The 20733-nt window shown below is 41.2% G+C and overlaps 1 protein-coding gene across 1 annotated transcript in view; it reads right to left on the reverse strand.

Moving 5' to 3' along the window:
- Positions 1-7239: 7239 nt before the first annotated feature.
- LOC124596861 (putative inorganic phosphate cotransporter) overlaps positions 7240-20733 on the reverse strand; it is an 85648-nt gene continuing 72154 nt past the window's right edge. Inside the window, exons 8-10 of the mRNA XM_047135900.1 lie at positions 15498-15742; positions 11374-11509; positions 7240-7265 (exon numbers count right to left, since the gene is read on the reverse strand). Coding sequence (XP_046991856.1) covers positions 7240-7265; positions 11374-11509; positions 15498-15742 — 407 coding nt within the window. The remainder of the gene's footprint in view (positions 7266-11373; positions 11510-15497; positions 15743-20733) is intronic.

Here is a 20733-nt window from a genome sequence, read left to right on the forward strand (position 1 = left end):
TTCCAAGATGGATGGGATTCCGAAACAGGAGAACATAACATCACAGCCTTCGCTAGTAGAAGTCCACATAAACATGAACTCAACTATACAGCTACAGAGAAAGAGTTGTTAGCTATTGTATGTTGTTGTTGTCGTCTTCAGTCCTGAGACTGGTTTGATGCAGCTCTCCATGCCACTCAATCCTGTGCAAGCTTCTTCATCTCCCAGTACCTACTGCAACCTACATCCTTCTGTATCTGCTTAGTGTATTCATCTCTTGGTTTCCCTCTACGATTTTTACCCTCCACGCTGCCCCCAACACAAAATTGGTGATCCCTTGATGCTTCATAACATGTCCTACCAACCGATCCGTTCTTCTAGATACGTTGCGCCACAAACTCCTCTCCTCCCCATTTATAGTCAATATTTCCTCATTAGTTACGTGATCTACCCATCAAATCTTCATCATTCTTCTGTAGCACCACATTTCGAAAGCTTCTATCTCTTCTTGTCCAAATTATTTGTCGTCCATGTTTCACTTCCATACATGGCTGCACTCCATACTTTCAGAAACGACTTCCTGTCATTTAAATCTATACTCGATGTTAACAAATTTCTCTTCTTCAGAAACACTTTCCTTGTCATTGCCCGTCTACATTTTATACCCTCTCTACTTCGACCATCATCAGTTATTTTGCTCCCCAAACAGCAAAACTCCTTTACTGCACTAAGTGTCTCATTTCCTAATCTAATTCCCTCACCATCAACCGACTTAATTCGACTACATTCCATTATCCTTGTAGTGCTTTTGCTGATGTTTATCTTACACCCACTTTTCAAGATACTGTCCATTCCGCTGAACAGCTCTCCCAAGTCTTTTTCTGTCTCTGACTGAATCACAAAGTTAGTGGCAAACTTCAATTTTTTTTATTTCCTCTCCCCGAATAATAATTCCTACTCAGAACTTTTCTTTAGACTCCTTTACTCATTGCTCAATGTACGGATTGAATAACGTAGAGGACAGGCTACAACCCTGCCTCACTCCCTTCCCAACCACTGCTTCCCTTTCATGTCCCTCGACTCTTATAACTGCCATCTGGTTCCTGTATAAATTGTAAATAGCCTTTCGCTCCCTGTATTTTACCCCTGCCACCTTCAGAATTTGAAAGAGAGTATTCCAGTCAACAGTGTCAAAAGCTTTCTCTAAGACTACAAATGCTAGAAATATTGGTTTGCCTTTCCTTAATCTATTTTCGAAGACAAGTCGTAGGGCCAGTATTGCCTCACGTGTTCCAACATTTCTATGGAATCCAAACTGATCTTCCCCGAGAAGTTTTTCCATTCGTCTGTAAAGAATTCGCGTTAGTATTTTGCAGCTGTGACATATTAAACTGATAGTTCGGTAATTTTCACATCTGTCAACACCTGCTTTCTTTGGGATTTGAATTACTATATTCTTCTTGAAATCTGAGGGTATTTCGCCTGTCTCATGTATCTTGCTCACCAGATGGTAGAGTTTCTTCAGGACTGGCTCTCCCAAGGCTGTCAGCAGTTCTAATGGAATGTTGTCTACTCCCGGGGCCTTGTTTCGACTCAGGTCTTTCAGTGCTCTGTGAAACTCTTCACACAGTATCATATCTCCTATTTCATTTTCATCCAAATTCTCTTCCATTTCCATAATATTGTCCTCAAGTATATTGCCCTTGTGTAGCCACTCATTATACTCCATCCACCTTCCTGCTTTCCCTTCTTTGCTTAGAACTGGGTTTCATTCTGAGCTCTTGATATTCATACAAGTGGTTCTCTTTTCTCCAAAGGGTCTTTGATTTTCCTGTAGGCAGTATCTGTCTTACCCCTAGTGAGATAAGCCTCTACATCCTTACATTTGTCCTCTAGCCATCCCTGCTTAGCCATTTTGCACTTCCTGTCGATCTCATTTTTGAGACGTTTGTATTCCTTTTTGCCTGGTTCATTTACTGCATTTTTATATTTTCTCCTTTCATCAGTTAAATTCAATATTTTTTCTGTTACCCAAGGATTTCTACTAGCCCTCGTCTTTTTACCTACTTAATACTCTGCTACCTTCACTACTTCATCCCTCAAAGCTACCCATTGTTCTTCTACTGTATTTCTTTCCCCCATTCTTGTAAATTGTTCCTTAGGCTCTCCCTGAAACTCTGTACAACCTCTGGTTTAGTCAGTTTATCCAGGCCCCATCTCCTTAAATTCCCACCTTTTTGCAGTTTCTTCAGTTTTAATCTACAGTTCATAACCAATAGATTGTGGTCAGAGTCCCCATCTGCCCCTAGAAATGTCTTACAATTCAAAACCTGTTTCCTAAATCTGTGTCTTACCATTACATAATCTATCTGATACCTTCTAGTATCTCCAGGCTTCTTCCATGTGTACAACCTTCTTTCATGATTCTTGAACCAAGTGTTAGCTATGATTAAGTTATGCTGTGTGTAAAATTCTACCAGGCGGCTTCCTCTTTCATTTCTTACCCCCAATCCATATTCACCTACTATGTTTCCTTCTCTCCCTTTTCCTACTATCGAAATCCAGACACCCATGACTATTAAATTTTCGTCTCCCTTCACTATCTGAATAATTTATTTTATCTCATCCTACATTTTATCAATCTCTTCGTCATCTGCAGAGCTAGTTGGCATATAAACTTGTACTACTGTAGTAGGCGTGGGCTTCGTGTCTATCTTGGCCACAATAATGCGTTTACTATGCTGTTTGTTGTAGCTTACTCACACTCCTACTTTTTTATTCATTATTAAACCCACTCCTGTATTACCCCTATATGATTTTGTATTTAAAACCCTGTATTCACCTGACCAAATTTCCTGTTCCTCCTGCCACCGAACTTCACTAAATCCCACTATATCTAACTTTAACCTATCGATTTCCCTTTTTAAATTTTATAACCTACTTGCCCGATTAAGGGATCTGACATTCCATGCTGATCCGTAGAACGCCAGTTTTCTTTCTCCTCATAAAAACGTCCTCTTGAGTAGCCCCCGCCCGGAGATCCGAATGGGGAACTATTTTATCTCCAGAATATTTTACCCAAGAGGACGCCATCATCATTTAACCATACAGTAAAGCTGCATGCCCTTGGGAAAAATTACGGCCGTAGTTCCCCATTGCTTTCAGCCGTTCGCAGTACCAGCACAGCAAAGCCGTTTTGGTTAGTGTTACAAGGCCAGATCAGTCAATCATCCAGACTGTCGCCCTTGCAGCTACTGAAAATGCTGCTGCCCTTCTTCAGGAACCACACGTTTGCCTGTCCTCTCAACAGATAGACCTCCGTTGTGGTTGCACCTACGGTACGGCTATTTGTATCACTGAGGCGTGCAAGCCTCCCCACCAACGGCAAGGTCCATGGTTCATTGTATTGAAGATAAAAATGTTTCGAACGCTAATGTGTCGTTATAAGATGATCACACGTACAGGAAATCGGGCTTTAGCTTTCCTTACGGAATGTAGATTGCTACATAGCCGATTAATGTGATGGGTGTTATTCCTTCATCAAATACAAATTAATTATAGAAAACGTTGTTCAGAAAATAAAGTACCAGATTGACTGTCACGGTTACCCTCAGACAAGAATAAAATGACTAGAACTGGAGTGCCAGGAGTTATTTTTTTCATCAGTTTCTTGGTTTAAGTTCTACCTACGACGAAGTAAGGTTATCCTTACGCCTATACAAGATGTAAAGACAGATGAATATTTTAAAGAAGAGCGACAACAATTTCAGTTTGCAATATTACTACCAGAAGAATAGTCTATGTGGACGATAGGCGAATGAGCTTTATTTTGGAAGTTGCGAGAGATTATTCATGATATGGAGGCAACCGCACATATGACTTAAGTGCAGACGAAAAACAATTTTTTGATGCATGGTAATAGAGAAGATCGTTTATATTATGATAAAACGCACATTTTATCGACGTCGATTGTACGGAGGTGGGGGTAAAGGAAGTGTACTAACACTATCCACTAAAGCAGAAGGTGACATACTGATACAATATATACGTGAAACTGGGATGCCATGGCACGGAAATTATTTGGGCGGTGCTATGATAAATGGCATTAGCGTTATCCCCTATGAGAAAGCGCTAATAAATGTTTTAACAAATAAGGATCGAAACTATTCTAAAAAACCTCTCCTATAAGAGTGTTCTAGTGCATAAAAGATTTATGTAAATATAAAAAAAATGCGATGTTATTAATATATTATGGCTCTTAATCTATGTTAGAAGAGTTAAAGAGATGCTAAGTATGGATTTTGTACCGGTTAACTGATGAAAAGTGAGAGGTAGACAACCGCGTTAGTAATAAATTTTTTTAAAATCTAGTAATAATGAATATGTTCTACGCAGCTCTTAAAGGTAAGTGCCTGAGAACAAGGCTCGATATTAAATATTTCGATACTATATACATATATATGTGTAATGGCCCTACGAAAATTATAAGAAAAAGGATATAAAAGTGGGAGGCAGGAGATCTGTCTTCTAATTACCTTTGTAAAGGTACTAGGGTGCGATGACAGGTATAAGGCATAAGTGAAAAATTATAAGACGATGTGTATCCGGACGTCTTTTAGATAGGGGAGAGGTGATAGATGGGCGAACCCACAGAAGGAATAGTCTAGTCCGTGGTCAGGTGATTCCATGGAAGGAACGACATGAACACTTTTTGTTAGGAAGAAAAAAATGAAGGAACACTTACATCGAAAATACGACAATGTATGTACACAATGTCTGCCCAATGAATAAGTTATAAGCGCGGTTAGGACATAGGTACGAAGTTGTAAACTGGCTATGAGTAACACTAATGGAGTATTCTCCAAAACAGTTATGAGCGAATAGACTTACCTATATGACATTCATTCGGTGAATCTTCGGTTCTGTACACGTTGGATAAAATATAAATCTGAGATTTCAAATAGTAGAAAGAAGATTAAATTAAAATATCAGCATTTAACTTCTTATGGTAAATAAAGGTTGAAACTTTTATAGCTCAATAAAGTTAAGGTAGTTACGTTGTTACAAGCTAATCACATGGGATTACCACTGACTAGGAATAACGTAATCATGATGGAGGCTGATTACTCATGGCAAATGGTTCGCATGAGTTCTTTTAACAATGTAATGATGTATGAGCAAATAAATAGTGCAGTAAAGTAAGCAATGAAAAAGTCATTTATTATATTGTAACAAAGGAAACAATTCAATGTTTTAATCAATATTCCCTATTAGTTTAAAAATGACTGTCTGAATATAATTGATCGGACATTTGCTGTGTCGGGAAATGAAATTGAATTCATTCAGACGACACATTATTTTGAGCAATGATAATAATTTACTAAACATTACAGGCAGTGCTATGATTGTAATGAACATATTAAGTTATTGTAAAATAATTGTGTTTCATCTTTGTAACGGGATCCGTAGTGGTACATGTTGTTAAAATGTAACGAGATGTTTCACTTCTTCCTATTAAAATGAAGAAATATTGACGAGGAGAAAACTTGTTTAGGTAAGTAGTGTAAAGATAGGACTACCTACTGTGTGCATCTTATCTGTGTACAGCTATGCAGAGGGACATGTGAGGGCAAAGCATCCAACAAGGATGGAGCGATGAAATGTCTCAACATAGGAGGGAAGGGTCCTTTATACCTCGGCTTCACGGCTTTGAGGTGTTCTGGAAATTCACAGAACAAGAGGGGCTGGCGACAATAGCCACATACCTAAACAAATGAAGAGTGTTCTGTAATCTGTCACTTACTTCTGTGATAACATTCTGACAGCTTTTGTCCCGAGCTTTGCTACGTAAATGTAATCGAATAGAAATCTGTATACCCGACATTGTAATTGTTTTATGAGAGAAGCAAATTACAGAAGAGTTTTTTAAGAGTGGTTACCTAAATTAGTAGCTAGTTGACACAGGTGAGAGCTCTCTTACATTCACGCGGTAAAATTAGTGCCACTGCATAGCAGGTCCACAGCATCAAGAAACTATTAGAAAGCGACAGTAAAATAATAATCAAAGTTAAATTTATCATGAAAAACATGAGATTGACAAATCGTTAGTGAAGCTGTTGATTCAGTTATGTCCCAGAACTTGAGCCGCAAACATTATTGTTCATTGCAGATAGATCACCGTTCGTAAGGACTGTAAGTAACTGTTATTAGCAGTGCAAATATTAAAACAGCAAGTTCTTAGCTTAACGGGAAAGTAGTACACTGTTTCTTTCAGTCTAATTCATTTTGTGTTGATCCCACAATCTGTATCACACAGTCCATGTAAGCATATCCAATACAGAGGTGTTTCATGATAGTTAATATTCAATACAATCTACAAATTTGGATTTAGAGTTTCTCGGTTCATGCACAGTCTTTCCGCATTCTTAACGACTCTCCTTCATGATGCGATCTACGGTATACAACGAATGAATGAAACATGGAATCCATATCTGAATGAAAGCGAAAGCAAGTGATGCGCATTGCGAATGTGGCATTATAAGGCATTTTTCTATGTAGAATCAAAAATATTGAAGTGGCTATGGTCATATGCAAACGTTTCTATTTAATATCAATGCGGAACCTTTTCGGAACAATATTGTATATGACAGACGCATTAAATATAAAGGTATTTCTGTTGAAGAGAGGTTTATTAATTTTTTTATCACAAAAAAACTTACAGACTCTTGTTACAGCTTCTGGAGAGACGTTTCTCAAAACAGAAGCAGAAACAAGCCATACGAAAACAATACCCTCGTCTCACACTTACACAGATATAATTATGAATGCCTCAGATCTCTTGGTCTCGATGGAATCACATCCTCATTCATCAAAATTCCTTAGATAATTCACATGAATGTCTGATAATACTTCATGTTAAGTTAGATTAAGTTATAGTTTCACAGGCACTTCTCTTGCATCATAACTGTCAACCTTCTGTTGTAGGAGTATAAGTTCATGTATGTTATGATGTGGATACTACATTTTTAATTAGCATCTATATATTTCGTATCGAATAAAATCAAATATCTTCCCTCTAGCCAATGTTGGCAAGTCACTCAAGCTGCGGAGATGGTGGATGTTTAGCAGAGTTTTGCTTTCCCGTTTCTTCTTTATGTACAAAGTTCTATTGTGAAGAATCTTGAGTTTTAGACATATGTGACGAAGTGATCTGTATCTCTCACTATACTTCATGCGAAGACTGGCGTCATTTGAACTGGCTCACACAGCAATCTTTTCTGTAGTTTCTGGAAAAGAAAAAAAGAAATTTCATTTGTTAGTTGCGAAATAACAATATGGTCCACGAGTTTAAAAGTGCTTCTCATGTATTTCCAGAAAACACAAATTTAAACGCAGAGTTCTCAGCACTCACAAGTGGTACATCCAAGCATTTGCTTCAGCAAGGAAGTGGAAGGAAGTCGTTTTTAGATGTGTGGGTCAGCAAAAAAGATGGCCGTTTCGTGGGTCACAGTGTGTTCCGTAAACCAACTCACACTGAGCTATACCTGCAAGATACGAACTGCCGTCACCGATCCTAACGCAGAGGTATATTACGGACTCTCGTTCACAGAACTAGAGTTATATCAGTTCCAGAGAGATTATCAGTCTTCGCTTTGTATTTGTGCAGTACGGGCACTCTGATAAACAGATTCGAAATGCGTTTCAACCGGCACGCATTGATCCTCAGCAACTACCAGAAGGAACGGAGAATTCCACGAGGATGGTTTTTTATACGATGTTGGTGTGGGTCACTTAAGATACGCGGGCTGTTCAAGAAACAGCAAATAAAATGTGCCTGCCCCCTCCAGCTAGGTTCTGTTAAAGATAACCTAAATCGGAGGAGACGAGGGATGCATAATATCCCGTGCCAGTGGAGGAAATCATACATTGGCCAGAAGTGTTGCACTATTTAGGATAGATGCGCTGAACACAGACGTCACACCAGACACGCTATTCGTTCGTTTCTTTCGTCAGTCGACTCCATTGAATCGAAACATCGAGTAGTTGTACCTTCCTATGTAGCACCCGAGTCCGCGTCATCGTATTTTACACGTTTCTGTGTGGCACATGGGTAGCTAAAACATGCCTACGAGAAAAGTCGTGGCCATTCTAGTGATCTCGATACATTATTCTGTCTGGTGTTTGTTCGAGAAAAGTCCCGAGTATTCTACTGTTTTCTTGTACAGAGAATCTTCGATACGTAGCGTTATAAATACGGACTATTCGGCCTTCACGCAGTGGGTACACCGGTTCCCGTCAGATCACCGAAGTGCGGCGCTGTCGGGCGTGGCCGGCACTTGGATGGGTGAACATCTGGGCCGCCATGCACTGTTGCCATTTCTCGGGGTGCACTCAGCCTCGCAATAACAATTGAGGAGCTACCCGACCGAATAGTAGCTGCTCCGGTCAAAGAAAACCATCATAACGACCGGGTGAGTGATGTGGTGACCACATTCCCCTCCTATTCGCATCCTCAGCTGAGGATGACATGGCGGTCGGATGGTCCCGATGGGCCACTTGTGGCATGAAGATGGAGTGCATTCGCAGAATAGGAAGCTAGTTTACTTTCAGAAGCAGAAATATTAAGACTGAAGAATGAATAAGTAAATGTAAAGGTAGCCTGAAGAGACACTGTAAGCGGAATTAGGGAAAATTACCACATATTAATGAAGGAGATCGTTTGCAGTAAAAAGCACTATTGAACCGTTAACAAACATTCCAGTTCAGGTTAATAGCCTTCAAACTGAAGTAGATAGACTAGAGAACCAATTCAAAGCTTTGGCTACCGCTGTGGAAACAATGCAGGAGAACATTCCCTCGGAAATCCGAAAGCAAGTCCGAACAGAAGTAGCTAGGGTACTGAACTCTGAAAATCAAAACGTTGAAAATCTGACAGTATGCAGTGATGACAACGAATGTAACATCCAAGAGGAAAATTTTAGCTACACTGCGACGAGAGGAAATTATGCCTCTAACAGTTATAAACTTTATCTATCCAACTTATGGAAAAACAGTGAAAGAAAACGATGATAAATATTAATTATTTATACAATATTTTATGATGTAATTGGACATATCGATGTGTATCATACAAAGACAATAATAATTGTAAATTCCTTTTATGTTCTGCGTTTGTCTTCCTTTGTTTTTACCTTTTGTTGGTTGGCTTTTGTAGGTTGCGGACGCAAGACGCATATCAAACTGAGGTCTGTTAAGAAATTGTAATTATTTGGTTGGTTCAAATGGCTCTGAACACTATGGGACTAAACTTCTTTGGTCATCAGTCCCCTAGAACTTAGAACTACTTAAACCTAACTATCCTAAGGACATCACACGCATCCATGCCCGAGGCAGGATTCGAACCTGCGACCGTAGCGGTCGCGCGGCTCCAGATTGTAGCGCCTAGAACCGCTCGGCCACTCTGGCCGGCTGTAATTATTTGTTAATTATTACTTGAGAATAGAGTTCATTATTATTATAAATATGAGTGAATAATTATTTGTAACATTAATTCCTCTCTCAATAAGCATTTTCTGTGTTAATTATTTCTTTCCGCTGCAAGGAGCGCAGTCATTGATGATAGCGATTTGTATCGCGTTTTGTCTGTGTTTCTTACGAAAGTGTCAAAGGTTTGCCTGATGAAAATTAGTCTACATAGTTCACAATATGAAAGTAAAGTTTAATAAGCATTTCAAATACTTTTCCTGTTAAAAGGAAATTTGCTCTAACAATAGAAAGTCTCTATCAATTGTCTGCCGACATCTTAACAATTATCTCAGCGGCAAATTCAAATTACGCAACTCTGCAACATAAATGCCGAAGGTAATAAAAATGTGTAAAAATAAATGTGCACCGATGGTGCCGAACTCATTTAAATGAAAATAATTCGAATCGGATTGGTTCTTTAAAAACAGTGCTCATAGCACGATCCATATAACAAACTTTTCTTGCTGATGTATGGAGCCGAAATTAATTACGCACGAGTTGCGAAGAATATTATTTCAGGTAAAACACGTCAGTGTTGTTCCCGGCTGATATTCGGTGGTTTTAATGATCATTTTGCTGAAGATAACTGTTTCCATCCTAATCAATAGTTGTATAGAATCTGGTGTATGAACTGTGATTTAGTGACACTTACACATCTTACAGACAACACTTTAACACAACGTTAACTTGAAGTTTTTTAGCAATTTGACCAAATCTTTAGCTGAGAGAAAAAATTATTTAGTAATTACTCACTGTGATGAAGTAAGATTATCATTTTCATTTACAAATTAGTTAAATACCAAACCACTGAATAACACAGCGAACGACACAGCCGCCTCGTGATGCCAATTGAGGAGCTAACCGACCGTATAGTAGCGGCTCCGGTCAAAGAAAACCATCGTAACGACCGGGAGAGTGGTGTGGTGGCCACATGCCCCTCCTATCCGCATCCTCATCTGAGGCTGACACGGCGATCGGATGGTCCCGATGGGCCACTTGTGGCCTGAAGATGGAGTGCGTTCGCCGAATAGTAAGCTAGTTTACATTCAGAAGCAGAAATATTAAGACTGAAGAATTAATAAGTAAAAGTAAAGGTAGCCTTAAGAGATACTGTAAGCGGAATTAGGGAAAATTACCACATATTAATGAAAATGGAGTAAAAGCAAAAATACGAAGTTTTCGAAATGCATACGTGAGACAGAAAAACAAGGTTAAGAATTCAGTGAGGAGTGGATCCTCTGCAAGAGAAGTATATAAACCAACAACGCCGTGCTTTTCTATTGCTAGTCGTTTTTTATGAACATTGTAGTAGCAAAAAACTGTTTAGTAAGCATCCCGTATTAGAGAATCTTTTCTCTGTATAGGAGTAATTACGAGTCTCAATAAATGTTTGGAACTAAATCTGTTCGTCGAAAATGCTTTTCGAAGGAAACTTCGTCTTCGTTTTCCAGCTCCCTACTTAGAATTCTAGTCGCTCTCAACTCATTTCTCTTCGCAGTCCACTTACGAACAATACAACTATGTCTTCTCATTTCGCTATTCAAGCGTTCTGTAACTCTCTGAACTGCAGTTAAAGAGACGACTCGAACATATGCACGTATTAATCCAGTTATCGCTATGTTGGAAAGCTAAACCGGACGTGATTGGACTGAAAATTTTCATGCCCGTGTGAACTTCCATTAGCGCAAGTTAAACGTACCTGGCGCACGTAAACACGTCTGCGTAAAACCCGCTATACAGATGCATGTTACTAAACATCATGATTCGGCAGCTGATGATAGATACTGACTGTGTAAGGAGAATACATTTACAAATCTGAGAGAGCTTCAAGTAGGACAACTAGTACTAGAAACTGTTCAAGGTACTCACCTGTTTTCTTTCCTCTCGAATAGTTAGGGTCGTTCCAAGGTTGAACTTCGCCTTTAGCGAAAATAACGAAAATCAGATTGCCCACAAACAACATTCCTGCTGCTGTGAGGAACACAATTCTCCACTCTTGAATGGTCTGTTTGATAGAATTAAGAAAAGCTCAAAGTTAATGGAAGAGAACATCTCACAAGTTGATGATAAATATCTTTAGTCCCTAGTTTACGTACTATACCTTAGCTAACCGCTCTGATGTCATAGCCAAAGTAAATAAAATTTGCTTCCCACTAATTTATCGAGAGACATAGTTGTGGTACATACGCAAGTATTGGGGTATAGAGTTTTCTGGAGCACTTTTGAAATCAAATTGATATGCTAATTAATTAAATTGGACAATTAATTCCCCCTTCCGCTTAACCTATTGTTGTGCAAATTGATTTATGACTCCATACAGAAACCTATTGTTATGATAATTACTTATGACCTCTTATGGATAATCCATCCTTCCGAAGAACCCACAATCTCTCCCTCTCATCCTCCTACTCCCCTATCCTTCTAGAAAAAGAGACATTTTTTTCTCACCCCTATTCAGTTCAGTTGTGAGCCACTTTACCCTCTCATGATGATATCCCCCACCCCCTCCCCCCTCGCTCCTCCCTCACTTTCCCTCTCCTCACTCCCATCTGCACTTTGGCAGGAAATAAAAGTCTGTGCTGAGAGAGAGGATTACACGACACGAAATTCAAATCAGTGTCAATAATATATTGTTCAATTCAATTTGCATATTCTTTGTTTAATCGGTTTATGGAAGACATTGCTCCCCCTCCTGGGCAGAGCTCTCATCTGCACCCCCTAGCCCTGCTTCTATTCATCTAATAATTGTAAGCACCAAGGAATGGGATGAAGTGTGGTATATTATATGCCATTTTCGATACTAAATACCACTGGCTGTGGACCAGAAGTTGGTGTCCTTTCATATGAAATATCCAGTAAACTTACATCTGCTTTCTCTCACTTGGCTACTTCCTGTTGTAACAACTGAATCTCAAATCTGTAGACGAGGGACCTACATTTGTTCCCGTGGCATCTGAACCAAACACCAGGTAGCGGCTTTCCTTTGATCAAAAAAGTCCATACTCACTACTTGCCTCTGTCGTTCTCAAGTGGTTGCTTCCTGCTTGTGTGAAGACAGCGACTAAACAAGCAGACAGAGGTTTTCGTGTTCATATTGACTATATCTGGGCAGGACAGGAGACCTGACACAATTGTGAGACCAAAAATGGTGGGAAGTAGTCCATTTACACCACCATATCACACTAATTATTTAACAGTTTACAAGAGTCAAACAGATTGTTTAAAACACTCACCACCTTACGATGGTTCTTCTTCACAATAAAACATATCTTCATTGTTTGAGAATCACACACAAACGTTTTACGAATCAAGTAATTAAATATCTGCCACAAGTAGATCATAGAGCTAAATATGTCTGAGGTCTTATATGCACCAACATTTGAGAACACAAGAACCATCCGCCATCACAATGTTTCCACTAAACATATCCAGCGAAAAAAACCTTCCGACTGCACCAACTCGCAGTTGCAGTTGCAGTTGCCGACTGCCAGAGAGTCATGGACGCGCCGACTGGGAGACGCCTGCAAACGCATCGCCCACACCAGCAGTTGCATCTACGCTGTCTGATCAAAAGTATTCAGACACCCCCAAAAACTTACGTTTTCCGTATTAGGTGCATTGTGCTCCCACCTACTGCCAGGCACTCCATATCAGCTACCTCAGCAGTCATTACACATCGTGAGGGAGCAGAATGGGGCGCTCCGCGGAACTCACGGACTTCGAACGTGGTCAGGTGACTGGGTGTCCCTTGTGTCATACGTCCGTATGCGAGATTTCCACACTCCTATACATCTCTAGGTCCATTGTTTCCCATGTGATAGTGAAGTGGAAACGTAAAGGGACACGTACAGCACAAAAGCGTACAGGCCGACCTCGTCTGTTGACTGACAGAGACTGCCGACAATTGAAGAGCGTTGGAATGTGTAATAGATAGACATCTATCCGGACCACCACACAGGAATTCCAAACTGCATCAGGATCCACTGCAAGTACTATGACAGTTAGGCGGGAGGTGAGAAAACTTGGATTTCATGGTCGAGCGGCTGTTCATAAGCCACACATCACGCTGGTAAATGCCAAACGACGCCTCGCTTGGTGTAAGGAGCGTAAACATTGGACGATTGAACAGTGGAAAACGTTGTGTGGAGTGACGAATCACGGTGCAGAACGTGGCGATCCGATTGCAAGGTGTAGGTATGGCGAATGCCCAGTGAACTTCATTTGCCAGCGTGTGTAGTGCCAACAGTAAATTTCAGAGCCGGTGGTGTTATGGTGTGGTCGAATTTTTCATGGAGGGGGCTAGCACCCCTTGTTGTTTTGGGAGGCACTATCACAGCACAGGCCCACATTGATGTTTTAAGCACCTTCTTGCTTCCCACTGTTGAAGAGCAATTCGGAGATGCCGATTGCATCTTTCAACATGATCGAGCACCTGTGCATAATACACGGCCTGTGGCAGAGTGTTTACACGACAATAACATCCCTGTAATGGACTGGTCTGAATCCTACAGAACACCTTCGGGAAGTGAAAAATGGTTCAAATGGCTCTGAGCACTATGGGACTCAACTGCTGAGGTCATTAGTCCCCCAGAACTTAGAACTAGTTAAACCTAACTAACCTAAGGACATCACAAATATCCATTCCCGAGGCAGGATTCGAACCTGCGACCGTAGCCACTTCGGCCGGCTTCGGGAAGTGAGGGAGAGGGCGTGGGGCTCCTGTATATTAAACCAGCACGTGAAATAGCATAACTGAGCTGTGTTTACAACAGAATAACAACGATTGTACATGTATTTTATCGACAGATTGTAATACAATAGGTGGGCTGGGAGCGTGTGTCAGAGTTGCATGGTATAAACAGAAATAGGAGACCACACTTGGTAAACTGTAAGATCAGTTGGTGTGATGAACGGCAGCTAGACCTAAACGTGGAAAAATTTAAGTTAATGTGGGTAAGTAGGAAGATCAAACCTGTAATTATCGGATACGGTATTACCAGTGTCCGGTTTGACACAGTCAAGTGGTTTAAATATCTGGACATAACGATACAAAACGCTTTGTGATGGAACGGGCATGTGAAACCTGTGCTAGGGAAGGTGAATGGTCGACTGCGGTTTATTGAAAGATTTTTAGGAAACTGTGGTTCACCTATTCTTGAGTATTGTTCCAGTATTTGGGATTCGTACCAGGGCGGATTGAAGGAAGACGTCGAAGCGATTCAGAGGTCGGCTGCTAGATTTATTACCGGTAGGTTTGACAAAACATAAGTGTTACCTAAATGTTCGGGAACTCAAATGGGAATCCCTCGATGGAAGCAACGTACTTTTTGAGGAACACTATTAAGAAAATTTAGAGAACTGCCATTTAAAGTTGACAGCCGAACGGTTCTATTGTTGCTAACACACATTGCGCATAAGGACCACAAAGATAATATAGGAGAAATTAGGTCTCATACGGAGGCATACAGATAGTCGTTTTTCCCTCGCTTTTTGCGAGTGGAGCACGAAAGGAAATGGCAAGTAGTGGTACAGGATACCCTCTGCCAAGCATCATATGGTGGCTTGCGGAGCATCTATGTAGATGTTGGAATATGTTACACCTTTTTAAGACCTCATATAAGTTTCTTCTTATTTGTTTTAAAAATATGTATGATGTTGTCTGTATGCAGTTAAATGCTAGCATAGCGTAAAATATTACTTTACCTACAAATCTCTCAGTTCTCATGCAACCTGCCGTAACTGCCATCTTGTGACGATATGCCGCACTACGAAGAAGAGAGCTGCTGCCAACTGTGCCAAGCTAACGGATGACTGATAGTACAATGTCATTTTAAATACGTTGGGACTCTTAGCGCTCCTACAGTAACTGATGGAAAGCGGTGTTGCTCGTGAACTATATTGTCGATTATAGGGTTAAAAATATTTGAACTGAGAAACTGATTCCGAAATGGAGCCGAAATTGAATTTTACTCTATGAAGCCCTTTGTACTTACGTTCTCCTTGACTATAGCACCCACGTAGAGTGGCGCAGCGATGGACGTCAGTGTCCCGATACAGTCAGTAACACCCATCATCAGGCCAGAGAAGTTCGGTGCGATGTCGATAATGTTCATCATCATACCCATGACGGTGAGGCCATTGAAACCGATGGCGGCAGTCAGCAAGATCACAGCTGCCGTTGGGTCTTCCACTGGGATGAAGCTGAGGGCTACCAAAGCCGCGGCTGGAAACCAGTGACCTGGAACATACACCGAATACTATTTTCGAATTTCAGAAAAGATAAATATGACCTTATTAAAGAAATAAGCGATGGCTCTTACGGAAAGCAATAAGTGATTTATATGAGATGCAACTTCTCGAAGTAGAGTTCTTGATTTACTTTAGTGCTGACTTCCTTGTCGGTGAAATAACACGATACAATATTTCACGGATATTGTAAAATAGGAGCTGTTTCTATTTCAGATTTTAAAAAAATGGCTCAAATGGCTCTGAGCACTATGGGACTTAACATCTGAGGTCAACAGTCCCCTAGACTTAGAACTACTTAAAACTAACTAAACTAAGGACATCACACACATCCATGCCCGAGGTAGGATTCGAACCTGTAGCAGCGGCGCGGTTCCGGACTGAGCACCTAGAGCCGCTCGACCACACGGCCGGCTCTATTTGAGAGTCGAACACTGTATTTATTGAGCATTATCTTGAATCACCTGTTGATCTTTTAAATAATTCATTTATTATTTTTATTGTTTTACTTGTGTCATCTACCTCTACATTTGGAGGTGTCAATGTTTTAAACTTTATTTCACATTTTTGTTTACAGCAAATTCATAACATCTCACATAAAACGGATTCATAGGGGGTATGTTCTAATGTGGGTCACATTTCTGACTTTTGCTTCTAGCCAACCCTATAATAGAAGTTTATTATGTTTTCTTATTCAATTTCAAAAAAAAGCATTCACTTTGTACGTGCTCCAGTCTTTTTTCTGAAATTACAAAAATTGCTTCGGAAAATTAAGGTTTTTCCAAATGTGAAAATATGTTCCAAGGTACTACATGGCTATGAACAAATATTCGGTGGAATTTTAAAAGCACAACACTCGAGAAAATTTATTCAGTTAATACTATATCTGTTGCATTATTACTCTGCTACACACCAATAATCACTCCATTAAATCAAATTAAGTTTGAGTATTACCAAATACGAGATACAGCTTAAAAGTAGGTAAATTTTAAAATAGAAGCTATTGGAAATCATAACCAATTTCCATTTTCAAGACAGGTAAAATTCTTAAGGTATTAAAAATTTTCAGTTCATTTGCAAGTACTTCATATTCCACGGTAAAAGGAAATCTGTTTCAAGGTTCAAGATGGTGCATGATCGACGAAGTATGGCTTAGCTGTCAGAATGTTACATTAATAACTCTAAAACTACGTATCATTTTACTCACAATAAAATTCCGTACCTAAAGAATTAACAATGTATTCCAAAGAGCTTTAATATATTGTACAGCACTCAAATGAGTATAAAGATACATATTTACAAAAGCTGCCCAAAAGACAACCTCATGTCCAACAACAATAGAAACTGCAGAAAACGGTAAAAAATTGCTTATGGCAGTCTAAAGCATCCGTTGCTTTATGTGGTTCTATAATCCTTTCCAAATCTGAAGTATCGAATAAAAAACATCGAGTTACCCTATTTACACTATCCTTCCAGTGCAATGCTGCCAACCACTGATTTGCGTGTACCCACTGGACATTACAACAACAGCATCATGGAGAAGACGCACAACATATTTAAAATGTACAGAAAGCATACTGCATGCTTGGATGTGCAAATGATAACGTCTCAGAGCTACTGCGTGAAGTAGGTGGGAATAACATCATCTACGCTCTACAAATAAGGGAAGATTACATAGCAGGTTTCTAACTCCATTTACATGTTGGTTGTATACGAGAACATGGCTCGTGTCGGAATTAGCGTAAAGTCGGTTTATCGTTCTGCGATATTGCTTCTCGTGTTGTTGGGATCCTACGTCTGTTATGTGAAAGTGGAAATGATTGATTCACGTGGACCATGCTCAGTGTCATGCACGATCTCAGCGACCCCACGCAACCAGCGACCGTGAAGACAGACATCTTGTACACTTGGCCCTGAAGGACATACAGACACTTCAGGTACTCGTACGTTGTTTTGCAAGCAAGACAAGTATCCTTTCAGACATTCAACTGCATCCCCTTAGGGAATGGCACTTCATCATCAAAAAGTCAGCTATGAGTCAGCTGACTGTCATACAGTAGATAGCCCGTATTTGTTGCTTCTGATAGTATCAGTATGAAATCACTCCACTTATCTATTTCCACCACGAACGGTAGGTCAGGGCTCAGAAAAACTAATCTCACTCCTTGGGGTTCAGACTGTGGATTGAGGAGTGCGTGTTGCCACGCAGAGGCTTTTAGAACAACACGCACGAGTGCCGATGATGACGGAGCGTCATGTAGGCGATCACTCAGCTTTGTACAGTGCCCAACGTGACTGAATGTGTAGCCTGTGGAAAGCTGAGTCCACAGTTGGTCAGGCCTACTCACTGCCGAGCGCAGGCACCCTCAGGGTCACTAGTTTTACACAGCTATGCCTAACTTAACCACAGGTTCTAGTCATGGCGCGATGCCCCGGACGGGCCTAACTTGGAACTGAGTCTATTACTACTCGTGTCAGTGTTTGGTCCCACCACATTTGACAAGTAGCCGCCAAGCACATTTTGATTCAGATCCTCCAGTGCACATCTCATAGTGACTGAGAATGCTCGTTACGCGGAAACCAGTGATAGGGAAGTCTCAGGCAGTCTATGGTAACTGCCATGTAGACTGCAAAGGTGCTCACTGCATTTCTGTCCGCAGCTCGTGGCCGTGCGGTAGCGTTCTCGCTTCCCACGGCCGGGTTCCCGGGTTCGATTCCTGGCGGGTCAGGGATTTTCTCTGCCTCGTGATGACTGGGTGTTGTGTGATGTCCTTAGGTTAGTTAGGTTTAAGTAGTCCTAAGTTCTAGGGGACTGATGACCATAGATGTTAAGTCCCATAGTGCTCAGAGCCATTTGAACCATTTGAACCACTGCATTTCTCATAGAAAACTCAGACACTACACACACGTTGAGAAAAAACGGCACACCTTGAACGCCTAGAGACAGGACTTACATATTCACTAGACATGTACATCAGTACGCTCTGCAGAAATGAATAGTATTTGAACAGTGTCGTCCCGCGGGTTTAGGGTCAACATCAAGATCGCGGCCATCAGCACCTATCGGTAAATTGTGCCTACGGCTCTAGTTGTCGCTATAAAACGAAGGTAATGGATCAATGTGCCTTGAAGAGAGATGCAGGATGCGCTGCAGGCGAATGCGCTAACCGTACCGTCAAATCAGTGAATTTGAAAGAGGATGCATTATTGGCGTGAGAGAATGTGGTACACCCGTCTGGGAAGTTGCTGCTTGTGTGGGACGAAGTGTTTCGGCAGTGCAACGGGTGTGTGCAGAATGATTCACGGAAGGCTCTAGAACATGATGAGATGGGTCAGGTCATATCACCCACACCAACCCCTGAGATGATCGACACGTCATGCGAATGGCATTGTGGGACAGATCTGCGTCCTCCTCGACTCTGGTGCAACAGTGGAACACATCGTACACTATCAGCGGGACAGTCTGTCGCCGTTTATTACGGCTTCGGGTACGTGTGATTCGTTCATTTCTCCGCGTACCTCTGACGAATGTGCAGTAACATGCTAGACGGCAATGGTGTATGGAACGACGGCACTGAAGACAGGAATGGCATCAGATAGTGTTTTTGGACGAATACGGGTTATGTTTGTTTGAATATGATGGCCGTATTTTTGTTCGCCGCAGACAGGGGAAAGGTTTGATAGTGACTGCATTCCCCCAAGACACACAGCAGCAACTCAAGACCTTACGGTGTGCGGTGCTATTTGTACAACCACAAATCACACGTAGTGCATATCCAGGTTACTGTGACCAGTGAGACATACTTGAAAGACATCCTGCGACCCATAGCCATACCCTTTCTGCACAACACCCAGACGCCATTTTTCAGTAACACAATGTATTACAGCATGCTGCTGCACGAACTCGCGCCTTCTTGGTGTCACAGGATGTCAGCCTTTTGCCCTGGACCGCCAGCTCAACCGAAAATATGTGGGATATGGTGAAATTGTAGGTGCAGTGCTGTGACCCAGATGCGAACCACCATAGATCAACTTTGGAACATGGTGAATGCAACATGGATGGCTATAGCACTGGATGTATATGCACCTTATAGGGGTCGGTGCCATGATGCACGGAGCAATTTATCAGAGCCTATGGTGGATGCTAACCCTACTGGGCAACAGGACACATGCTCACAGAGGTGACTGAAACGGTAATCCTGTATGAACGTCCAATCTACAGTTATTCAAGGTGTTCTGTTTTTCCTGGATACGAGTGTAGTACACCACATGAGGACCAATAACTCAGACAACTACCCCAGCAGTTACCACATGACTCCCTTGCCAGAGACAAATACTGCAAATGCAGAATTAATCATATATATTATACAGCCATTAAATATGAATAACGCAAATTATTTACAAATACTGCGAAAAAGCACAGGATGTGGCTGAAAATGGCTCTGAGCACTATGGGACTTAACATCTATGGTCATCAGTCCACGAGAACTTAGAACTACTTAAACCTAACTAACCTAAGGAGATCACACAACACCCAGTCATCACGAGGCAGAGAAAATCCCTGACCCCGCCGGGAATCGAACCCGGAAACCCGGCCGCGGGAAGCGAGGACGCTACCGCACAACCACGAGCTGCGGACACCCAGGATGTGGATTTTGGTTCATGCCACCTCATGAACCGACACCTCTAACAGCTATTACAGTGTTAACCACTTGCTCGGATGGTGTTTACCAACCACACTATTCAAATTCTCTCTGCATGTGGTGAGTAACCTCCGAGATCTTCAACATGAGCCTCTACTACACTGGTATTTCTGTCGAGACCACCTTTTATTCTAGCAATCTGACGATTGAGTAGATAAGAGACAGTTTAAAGGGTAGTCGCAGCACAGTTGAAAGGGTGACCACGTGGACACTGCACAACGGCATTTAATTACTAGTGACTCCCACGTTGAGTAATGTGGCCCAACATCCCAAACGATGA

The sequence above is a fragment of the Schistocerca americana genome, chromosome 1, assembly GCF_021461395.2.
Source record: "Schistocerca americana isolate TAMUIC-IGC-003095 chromosome 1, iqSchAmer2.1, whole genome shotgun sequence".
NCBI lineage: Eukaryota > Metazoa > Arthropoda > Insecta > Orthoptera > Acrididae > Schistocerca > Schistocerca americana.